The sequence below is a fragment of the Nelumbo nucifera genome, chromosome 7 (genome assembly GCF_055504915.1).
Source record: "Nelumbo nucifera cultivar China Antique chromosome 7, China Antique-T2T, whole genome shotgun sequence".
Classification (NCBI taxonomy): domain Eukaryota; kingdom Viridiplantae; phylum Streptophyta; class Magnoliopsida; order Proteales; family Nelumbonaceae; genus Nelumbo; species Nelumbo nucifera.
The window spans coordinates 19,442,141-19,453,948 of NC_142655.1; the positions used below are offsets into that span (position 1 = coordinate 19,442,141).

Sequence of the window (11,808 nt, forward strand, 5' to 3'; positions counted from 1 at the left end):
CATTTGAGGTGTACCTCCAGGCGAGGCACACTCAAAACATCCTGAGGTATGCTGAAGACACGGATGCCCTCATGCATCTCGTGCATGCCTCAAGAAAGAAAGAAACAAAGGAAAAGAAAGAAAAGAAAAAGAAAAAGAAAGGAAATGAAAGAAAGAACTCCTCTGGAGAAGGCATACACCTCTTTACACTCTGGAGGCTTACGCCTTTTGTGCTAAACTAGCCACACGCCTCTGGGTAGTGGAACACCACTGCATTCTAGAACTTTGCCACCACTATAGCTGCTGCCATTACTGCTGCTAGTGCTACTACTAATACTGCTTCTAATACTATCACTGAAGATACCAGTGCTACAATCACAACTGCAATCTCTCTTTCAGGGGCCCCAGTTGTTTGTGTCTATAAGCAACAAGAACCTTGTCCTCAAGGGGGACCCACAGTTGGTGATTGAGATGAGAAAGGCATCTTATTGGTGATTGGGCTATGGAGGTGTGGGAATTTAATGCTACTTCTCGAAAGAGCTTATTGTGTGAAAATATTTATATGCATCTTGTTTAGGATGGAGAATGTTGTAGATATGATTTTTGGGGTCTGTTTTTATTTTGGGATGTTGCATGATATTCCATTACGTGGTCTGCAAGGTTTTATAGGGGGAAATGGATTTTTAGATGGTTCATTTGAGGGCAGGGATGACTGTTGTTCTAGTGGACCTCTTGATGATTTCTTATCACCAGCTCTTGTATTCCCTTTTCAGACCCTAATAAGCTGGTAATTGTATTTTCTATATATGTTCTAAGGAAAAGCTCTTCAGCTTGCACTGCCCTGGAATTCTCTTTGATGTTCCCAATGCATGTATTTGACTATTTTTGTATTAGTAATTATCTTTTTGTCTTGTTGCCAATTAAAACAATAATATAATAATAAGAACAACAACAATGATGATAATATGTGTTCAAGAATCATTAATTTGAATTATGTAATGTATTATATATTCCAAACAAAAGTTATAGGAATCACCTTTTCATAAACCTCTTCTTGCAAATCAGCATTTGCATGTCCTGGCTGAGCTGCCGAATCAATAGATGCTACAATTCAAAAAAGAAAAAATAAAAACTAGAACATGAAGAGAATACTGCACAGAAAATAGAAGATTTTTCTTCAAAGGAAAATAAGTAATTTCTTCCCTATTTTTTCAATTAAAAATATGAAATACATTAAATCAAAGATGTAAAATATCAGAGAGCATGAGAGAACCAGGACAAATATGCAATAATATAAAGCATGAGACACAGGATTCAAAAATATAAACAACAAAAGAATAGTGGGAACATATCTACAACATTATTAAAATTTAATGGCATACTTGACGAAGCCTCTGGAAGCATTCTTTGTGATTGAAATAGTTGCTTTGGTGGCTCAATTGCATTCTGGGAATGAGGCAATGCACTTGATGTTTGAATCCTTTGCTGCATATCTCTTTGTAATGAATTGGATTGCTGTTGTAACCCCAGTTGTTGTTGCAGCTGACCAGGCTGTGTTGGAAGATGAGACATCATTTGCTGCTGTTGTGGTTGTGACTGTGATTGTTGGCCTTGTGTTGGCAGAACAGTCAATGATGTCTGCTGGGTTTGTTGTTTCTGTGCTACAAGCTTGACTTGTTGAAGCATGTTTACTGAGTGCCGATTTGGCTGCATGTTTGAAACACTAGACTGGGGTGAAAGCAATTGCTGCTGCTGTAATCCAGGAACATAACTTTGTGAACCCAACTGCTGCATGTTAGACAGATTATTTTGCTGGCTAAGCAGTCTCTGTTGTTGTTGCTGCTGCTGCTGCTGCTGCTGTTGCAATGGTGGCTGTGGTTGTGTCTGCTGCTGCTGTTGAGTTTTCTGCACATGTGGAACACTGTTTTGCTGTGCAACCAGTTGATTCTGCTGCATGTTTGTTGCATTTGGTTGTTGCCCTATTAGTTGTTGCTGCTGAGATGACAACAATGTCTGCTGAGAAAGTGGTGTTTGGTGTTGAAGAACAGGAGGCTGTTGGTGCAATGACTGTTGTGATTGTTGTTGTTGCCCAAGAACTGACTGTTGATGTTGCTGAAGCACCAATGAAGTGGATGACTGAATAGAAGTTTGCTGGTTCTGTTGAAGCACTGAGTGTGGAGCAGATTGCATAACAGAAGGCTGTGTATGCTGAAGAGAGGACTGGCTTGATGGGAGACCCGATGACACTTGCATAAGGGACTGCTGAGAAGATTGCAGCTGAGTTGGCTGCAATAGATTCTGCTGCCTCTGTTGTTGCTGCTGCTGCTGTTGGATGTGTTGTTGCATGAGGGACTGTTGCTGTATATTTCCCTGCTGGATCTTTGGCTTCAGAATCTGTTGCTGCAACTGCTTCTGCGGGTAAATATACTGCTGTGAGTTCTGAGACTGCTGCTGGAGCTGTTGGGGAATAACCTGTTGCTGTAGCTGTCGTCCTGGCATTTGCCTTTGTGAAGTGGGAAACACACTGGAAGGTACACCTTGTGCCAGAGGATTACTTACAGGGTTCTGTGAAATGCCTGAAACATTTGGCATGTTGGAACTCTGTCCACTAGCATTCGGAATGGTGTTCTGAGTTAGACCAGAAACAGATGACTGTACAGATGGCAGACTAACAGAATTCTGCACTCCAGAAGGTAGAATGTTATTTTGAATGGTCTGGGGCAGCATATGCTGTCGTGCCTGGTTAGGCATAGAAATTGGTAGCGACATCCCTTGGTTGTGCACTTGGGACTGCATACTCTGAGATGCTATTAAAAATAAAAGGCCAAAGAGAAAATACAGGTCAGCAAAATGAAAATTCAGAAAAATATAAAGAAAATAACCATGCATTATAATATTATCAATTATCAAACAATAAAAATTGAAAATGTTCTTTGTTCACTAATAGATCTTTCCTATCAATGAATAAATTTTCTACAATCATGGTTATGATCAAGATATCTATAACCAATCTGCTGATCAGTCATAAGAAATTCAAAAAAAAACAGATACAGAGAATCAAGAATTAGTGGGTAGAAGTTAGAATGACCAAATCTAACAAAGAAAAAATAATAAATAATAAATAATAAATAATAAATAAATAAAAAGAAACTCATAACGGCATACAAAAAGTCTGCAAATGGTAATTTAAAAAGTTAAACTTGGCATCTGTTGTATTGACAAGTATGCGCAAAATAAATGCCAAGTAGAAATACCAAAAAGCAGTTGTATCATATGAATTTTCACTTTTCTGTTATCTTTATCAGGTAAGAACCAATTTACAAATTCTCGTTTACCTGGATCAACAGGATTTGGGTTACCACCAGCTGAGTTTGATGGTAAGGAATTAGGCACAATATTAGGCTGAGATTTTGTCTCCATTGTCAGCATCTTCAAAGATATTTTGCGTAGATAATCTGCCTGGAATTAGAATTTAGAAAAATTATATCCCTTCAATAAGCAAATGAAACCTTAAAGCACAAAAGAGGTCAAAAGGTACACTAAGAACAAAGGTAACTCATGAAGAAAATCAAGCATAGTTACTGGTTCAAGATATATCAAAGCCTTCCCATCAAAAGTCCCAGTCAATTTTCATATCCATGAGGTACCAATATAACTACACTTGGAATTTAAAAAATAAATACAATATTGCAGTTGACATTGCTATAATTTTTAGTCGAAGGTAAGAGATCTTAGGAAAGCTTTTTCAACATGCAACAGAATATTCAAATTTAGTCCAACCACAAAAGAAAACAGAACTACAAGGGAAGCAATGGTGCATCTCCACCCTAAACAGACTAGTCTTGGCTGACAGGTCCACATCCTGGGGCTCTCTGGTATTGGAGGAACCCTCAGGAATCATAGAGTTGAAGCTTCCTTTTCTACTCAGGCTCAACTGGTTCACAGAACTTGGTTGGGGCTAAGACTATAGCACTTCTCCTTACTCAACAAAGGCTGAAAAAATGGCACTTCATCAAGGACTTCAGTTGATGCTATCTTTTGGTTCTATTGAGTAGAAGTGGAGAATGACTTGCAGGTTGTTAGATGGATGATTCATTTCTTTCTTTTTGGTAAGTTTCATTAAAAAACAGCAAACTAACCAAAGTACAGCAACAAACAACATAAATAAAAAGGCTCCCAGACAAATGGAGCTCCAGAACAAGAAAAGGAACAAAGCAACCAAAGAAAACTATTACAGATTACAAGTTATAGCTCAGCCCAGGACAACCCCATTCTAGACTTTCCTTTAACACATGCTATTTTTCAGCTATTGGGCTCCTTCCTTGAACATCTTTTTCAGGCAGATTCCAAAATTGGCTCATCTAGAGCAAATGGCCTGGCAAGGTGATTTGGGGAGTAGAAATCTATTTTTTGGTATTAGTCTTTCAGGATGGTTAGTTTTGCTTGTCTTTGTGTTTTGTTTTCAGTTGTATCTCTGTTGCTCTCTCTAAGTTTCTTTCCTGTTTTTTGGTCATCTGCTTCAGCATAGGGGCTAAACAATATAATCTTTTAATCATCATATCAAAAAGAAAAAGTATATATAATAGTAATACAAGCAATAAATTACAAAGAGAAGAGGCCATTTCAATAACTAGCGTACCTGACTTGTTGCTGCAGTGTAAATCTTTTCCTCAAATCTTCCAGCAATTTTCTTTAGTTCCTGTAACCCATCAGGTCCAGAAATTGGAAGGTGCTTCTTTAAAGTCTCCATTCTACATGTGAAACGGTTAGCTAATAACAGGTAAACTAGCATTGTTCTTGTCCAAGTCATTAATGCTAAAAAAATCTTAAATCTTAATAGGTAAACCTCATAGAAACTCAAGAATCATTATTAATGCAGGTCCCAGTTTATAATAAAATGTCAGAAGCAAATGCAGATCAACACAAGTCTATTAAAAGCATGGTTCCAGTTCCAAAATCGATGAACACTTCACCATGCAGAGATGGGGGAACTTTGGGGATGTTTCACTAATTGTGCTAACATATTTGGAAAATCTAAATAAGTTAAGGAAATTTTCTTAAATAACAGAATTAGTTATAAACCTTCACGGAATCTTTTTTTTTATCAGAAACGATAACTTTCATTAGAGATAAATTAACCTGAAAAACAGAATTCAACCCTTGATAGAAAAGGTTGATCCAATAAACATCAAACATTACAGCACTGCCCAATAAAGACTCTCCCTTACAGTCCCTTGTTTTGCTAGGGCGTCAGCAAAACCATTTGCTGATCTCCTTACCCACATGAACCAAACACCCACCTCCCTTGTTATGCTAAGAATTTCCCTTATCAGCTGTCTACATTGCCAAATTCCCAGCTGCCCTGATTGCATCCACCCAATTACCAACTTGGAGTCTCCCTCTATCTCAATCTGTTGTAGCCCCAATTGTTTGGCCAGTTTTACACCTTGATGTAGTGCCAAGATTTCCGCTCTTAAGGAATCTCCAACTCCTATTGGACCTGAAAACAAAGCCATCATCTTGCCTTCATTATCTCTGAAAACACCTCCTATACCAGATAGGCCTGGATTACCTATAAAGCTTCCATCAAAGTTCAGTTTCACCCTTGTTGTGCCGGTGGGGATCAAACTTCCTGTACCATAGCTTTGAAAGTAGTAGTAGATGCCACAATACCCCAACTTCTATAAATGTCTTCAACTGAGAAATCCTTAAAAAGATCACAGGATTTCAACCAATGGATAACCTTAGCAGTTTTTCCTTCCACAACCTCTTCCTTGGATCTACATCTGCCTTTAAAGATCCTATTGTTTCTTTCCTCCCACACTGACCACAATACAGCAGCTCTAGTGGCTCTCCACATAATCCTTCCACGAACCGTTGGTTGCCTGTAAAAAGTTCAGTTTCACCCTTGTTGTGCCGGTGGGGACCAAACTTCCTGTACCATAGCTTTGGAAGTAGTAGTAGATGCCACAATACCCCAACTTCTATAAATGTCTTCAACTGAGAAATCCTTAAAAAGATCACAGGATTTCAACCAATGGATAACCTTAGTAGTTTTTCCTTCCACAACCTCTTCCTTGGATCTACATCTGCCTTTAAAGATCCTATTGTTTCTTTCCTCCCACACTAACCACAATACAGCAGCTCTAGTGGCTCTCCACATAATCCTTCCACGAACCATTGGTTGCCTGTAAAAAGTTGGATCAAAGAAGTTCACCATGCTTGAGAAGGGAGTCCACCTACAGCCAAAGAGAGAAGAGAACCAAGACCAAATAAAAAACACAAAAGGACATGAGATTAGTAAATGTGAAATTGTCTCACCAGAACCCAAACAGAGGCAACAAACATAGGGGGAGAGACACATATTTGGCCTCTTTTTCTGCAATAAATCCAAGGTGTTGATTTTTTGGAGTACCACTTCCCAACAAAAGGCCTGAATTTTAAGGGGTACAGGGCTACCCCACACCTCCTTTGAAGGAAAGTTCCCTACAAGGTTAGAGGTCTGAAGCAAAATGTTATAGAAAGAAGAGCAATTGAAAAAACCAGATGGGGAAGGTTTCCAAATTCTGCTATCTCTACAGGACTGATCAAGAAAGACTTCCCCTAACTGAGTCATCAAATCATCAACCATCCCCATTTCAGAATCCCTTAGACCTCTTCTCAAGCCCAAATCCCAGGAGTTATCAACAAACACTGAAGAGATCACTTTTCTTTTGTTTTCAGACAAGGAGTAAATAGAAGGAAATCTATCTCTAAGGGAGTTTTCCCCAAAACAAGACTTTATTTCCAGCACAGACATCATATTTGAAATAAGGAAGCATAAGAGGCAAAATACTTTGAATAGCTTTCCAAGGAGAACACTGAGAATCCCCAGGGTCAAGTCCTGCATCCCAGTCGTTATCTGCCAATCCATGAATACTAACAATCACTCTAGACCAAAGTTTGTCTTGTTCCATCGGTAGTCTCCAAATCCATTTCCCCAGCAAAGCCATGTTTCTTAATCTTATATTTCCTAACCCAAGGCCTCCATCATCCCTACTCCTAGAAACCACCTCCCACTTCACTAAGTGATCCTTCTTAGTATCCCCTGGTTCCCACAAGAAATCCCTCATTATCTTCTCTAATTGGTTAGCTACTTTCATTGGTACTCTAAAGGTAGACGGGAAATAAACTGGCAGGTTGGCTAAGGTTGCCTTGATTAAGGTTATCCTACCCCCTAAAGGGATGTAATTCCTCTTCCAATTTGCTAACCTCTTGGAGAATCTTTCAATTACAGGGTACCAAAAACTCTCAACCATTGGGTTCCCTCCCAGTGGTAGCCCCAAATATTGTAAAGGCCAACCCCCCACTTCACACCCCAAAATCCTAGCTAGGGAATCCACCTCCTCTCCCCCTAAAATTTTTTTCCCCAGACTTTCAAATTGAAGCACTAGACTCTTTTAAGTTTCGTAATTCCCCTTCCTCCCCTTCACAAAACAAGATGATGTCATCTGCAAATTGTAAGTGTGTGACCACCACCTCCTCCCTACCAATCCTCCAACCTCTTATCAAATTGTTAGCATCGGCCCTCGAAATCATGGCACTCAATACATCAGCTACTAGGGTAAAGAGGAATGAGGACAATGAATCTCCTTGCCTAATACCCCTCTTTGCAGGAAAGAAACCCCTAACTACACCATTCACCAATATTGAGAAATGACATGAAGAAATGCATCCCTTTACCCAACTGCACCATCTCTCCCCAAACCCTCTCCGCTTGAGAACCTCTAGTAAAAAATCCCAGTCCACCATGTCATATGCCTTTTTTTTATCAATAACATCATTTTCATTAAATTAAGAGAAGAGAGGGAATAAGTATACAAAGGGGGAGATAAAATAACTTAGCTCCCCAAAAACAGAAAACAGGGAATGCAAAGAAAAATATTAAAAACTAGCCCAAAAAACAGCCTCCCTATTCACTCCTTGCTTGGCCAACCCATCCGCAAATGAGTTGGCACTCCTTTTCACCCAATTGTACTGAATCTCAATGTCCCTACCCAACCATGTCATATGCCTTTTCAATATCCAATTTGCAAACCAACCCCCTTTCCTTTCTCCTCCTCTTCACCTCAACACATTCACTGGCAATAAGTATTTGATCTACAATTTGTCTTCCTTCTACAAAGGCCCCTTGATATGGTGAGATTAGAGACAGGAGGATCCTTTTTAATCTTAGCGTTAGGACCTTAGAGATGATCTTATACATGCTTCCCACCAGGCTTATAGGTCTGAAATCCTTTGGTTGGAGAGCGTCCTTCTTAGGAACCAAGGCAATAAAAGTTGCATTTGCTCCCGAGTTAAATTTGCCTCTCTCATAGAACTCTTCAAAAACCTCCAACAAATCCTCTCTAATTATCTCCCAACAATCTTGATAGAAGGCCATCGAAAAACCATCAAGCCCAGGAGCTTTAGCTCGATCCATGGAGAATATTGCATTTCTCACTTCTTGGGCCTCAAATCTTCTTTCCAAAGATTCCAATAAGACACTATCTTCCACCCTCCACTCCAAGTCCTCTAAGCTCTCACTAGGTCTCCCTGGGTTGTCATACACTAATTTGAAGTGATTAACCAAAGCTTGAGCTATATCATCTTCCCTTGTCAGCAATTGCCCATCCAACTCCAATTTTGAAACAGAATTCTTCCTTCTCCTCCCATTTGGCAACGAATGAAAAAACCTTGTATTGATGTCCCCTTCCTTTAGCCATTTGCACCTGGATTTTTGCCTCCAACTTATCTCCTCCTTCCTAAGAAGATCTTGCAGTTCCTATTTCAAATTCCATCTTCCACCCTACCCTATTCCCCCAGTCTTCTTTCAGCTTCACAGAATCATTAGAAAAAGTATAATTGCACATTTAAGGCTAAAAACCATAGCAAACAACTGGACGAATCAAATAGAGGAGATTATAGGTATTTTTCTTTTTCTCCTTTAGTCTTTTATCTATCTTCTCTTTATTATGTATGTCATTTACTTTCCATTTTGACTTTCTTTTTTTTTTTTTTTGGGGGGGGGGGGGGGGGGCGGTGGGAGGGGGAGGTTACTATATGTTTTGATACCAGACCAAGAATCCTCCTTTTGTAGTTGTGTGACCTCTTTTTCTTTCTTTTTCTTTTGAACATTGACTTGTGAACCATATCAAAATAATAAACAAATCATTCAATCACGCAAGCTCCATCTGTTCTTTTAGGAACAGGTTTTTTCAAAAATTATAATGATTTAAATGAAATATCAGAAAGTGATATTTTAAAATTTTAAACCTTGAATATATAGTCTATCAAGGAAACATGAAATACTGCTGATAATATCAACAATATACCAGAGATATTAGAGGAAAAAAAAAAGATTCCCGGATAATTTCGTATCACCCCCAATAAAATGGTGACGGAGAAATTTCGCCAAATATCACTGATATTGTGAATCATGATTATAAGCATATTTTCTTTAATAAATAACCATTCAATTTTATAAATTATCAAACATAAAGAGCATATATGTACAAGACCCATTGGAGAGTTAGCAATAGCTGCTATCTCTCCACCTTCTTGTTAATTATAAATGTGCCCTAAACATTTGAATTCTCCCCACCCCTTTCTTTGCTAATTCATCTGACATGCTATTGGCATCCCTTGACACCCATATGATGTTCACTTCAGTGTCTTGATTCAGCCATCTGAACTTTTTTAGCTCAGAGACTATACTGTCATAGTCAATCATAGAAGTAATAACTTATAGGGTGGTCCATTGGGTAGAAACAATGGAGATATTTAATGACATTCCCACAGAGACTATACTGAATAATTGGTAGGAAGTGGCAGCCTCAGCTTCAAGCAAATGTATTGCTCACCCTCTATGGTCTCCACCTTGTGCAGGTTTTATCAAGCTAAAATTTGATGGCAGCAGTGAAAGGTAACCCAGGGCCTTCAAGGATTGGTGGTGTTTTAAGGACGAAGTAAGGTTCAATCATAGCTCTATTTTCTGGCCCAATTGATGATGGAGACTCACTAAGAGAAGAAATTTTGGCTTTGATGGAGGGTGTGAAAAGGGCTAAGGAACATAGTTGTCAAGGCAACACCTAGGCGACAAGGCACCCTTGGAGGCTCGTCTCGCCTAATTGCCAAGCAACTTTTTTTTTTATAGATAATAAGTCAGTATAGGAGAATGCACAGAAGTGTACAGGAAGTCAATATAAAGCCAGAGACAAACAACCAAGTAATTGGAGAGGGCAATAGATTGGAAAAAAGACTAAAGTTAAAAAAGGCAAAAATGGTCAGCACTAAGAAAAATTGCAAAGATGCAGCCAAGTCCTAGAAACTATGTTTTTTTTCTTCACTAATAACGAAAGAATATCATACTGAAGATGGTTATTTATTACTAAGCTACTAAATTGAAATCAGAAATTAAACATATTCCACTGATAAGTGATCACATATTGTTCCATAAAAAGAAAAAAGGTAAGAAACTAAGAAAATAATAATAATAATAATAAAGGATTTGACTATCATCACCAACACCGTCTCATGTATGTAAAAAACTAGAAAGCTTACATTTTGTTCGCAATCCTCTGCCGGGCATCTAGTGGTAGCTGGGCTCTCCAATCGGTGTTGTCCATGGTTGACATGGTGGGCAAGGCGGGTTCACCTTGAGCAGGTCTCCAATTATTGTTATCCATCAAGCTCTACCAAAAACCACTCGAACCCGGTAACTCTTCAATTCAGATACAGATAAACAACCAGTTAGAACAAATCAGAATCACAAAATACAGTCAACGCCATTAAGCCCTAGACAGAACCAATTGAAACATGCAGAGAAATATAATATTTTGACAAGAAACCCGAGAATCAAGGCATACACGCTGAAGAAGCATGAAATTGCATCCAGAAATACCTGTAATCCTAAAACCCTTATAGTGGATCCTGTGAATTGGCTTTCTGGGTGTTGAGAAACTGGTCAGCGTCAGCGATTGGTGCGGAATCCGGAAGCTCTCAGCTGTCTCTTCCGAGGAAGAGGAGAGACCCCAGAGAGAAATTGTGACTTCCGTTGGGTAAGTGGGATGTCAATTGAAGACAAATCGTGTGTATTATAAATTCAATTCTATTCGAGTGCGAGGTGGGCCCACGTTAGAGCAGATGGTGGGGCCTAAGTTGTGGTGGGACCTAAGTTGCCGCCTAAGTTGGTCCCACCACAAGTGATCAAGTCGTTTGTGGTGCGGACACCCAGCGAGGTGGGACCCAGTGGGTGATTTGTCATGATCTTCTCCTGATGACACCTGGCAAGTTGTTGGGATGGGATAGATGCAAGTACATGTGCTCTGGAATCTGGATGCGTTTCTGCCTATTCTCCCTCGTTCTTTTGTTTGGCATTCTGCATGAGTCAACACGAAGAATCGTTTTATGGGGATCGTAGTCGTGGGCCCCTTGGGCTTTGTGTGACGGTTCAGCCACCATCAGCATGCCATCTAAATGTCTTCGGTCGGGTCCTTGTACTTTTTTTCTAAGGGGGTATGTCAATGGCAATTATGTAAATAATAATATGAATGTACAGTATTTTGATGTATCATTTTGTCACTCTCCCAAAAGCTTAACGTACTCTTTGAGGGGAGGTAGGTAGTCGAGTGAGCTCATAAGCGTGTAAAGGTTAAACACGAGATTCCCTTGACACTGTACTTTGTGCTTGTGCTTACCACTGATTAATGCAATACAAGTTGCCTTTTGTCTAATTTGTGTGCACTCTTGTTTCCTTTTGTGTGTTGTTGCTTGCATTTGTAGGCTTTCTCGACCCCAATCGAGTGCCGC

General features: G+C 39.4%; 1 protein-coding gene across 2 annotated transcripts in view; it reads right to left on the minus strand.

Annotated features, from left to right (window-relative positions):
- LOC104588278 (mediator of RNA polymerase II transcription subunit 15a-like) overlaps positions 1–11,071 on the minus strand; it is a 37,176-nt gene extending 26,105 nt beyond the window's left edge. For both annotated transcript variants that reach the window (XM_010246136.3, XM_088892070.1), the window contains exons 1-6: positions 10,901–11,071; positions 10,561–10,720; positions 4,619–4,730; positions 3,315–3,438; positions 1,362–2,786; positions 1,016–1,083 (exon numbers count right to left, since the gene is read on the minus strand). In XM_010246136.3, the coding sequence (XP_010244438.1) occupies positions 1,016–1,083; positions 1,362–2,786; positions 3,315–3,438; positions 4,619–4,730; positions 10,561–10,685 (1,854 nt within the window). In that variant the 5' untranslated portion in view covers positions 10,686–10,720; positions 10,901–11,071. The remainder of the gene's footprint in view (positions 1–1,015; positions 1,084–1,361; positions 2,787–3,314; positions 3,439–4,618; positions 4,731–10,560; positions 10,721–10,900) is intronic.
- Positions 11,072–11,808: the final 737 nt, after the last annotated feature.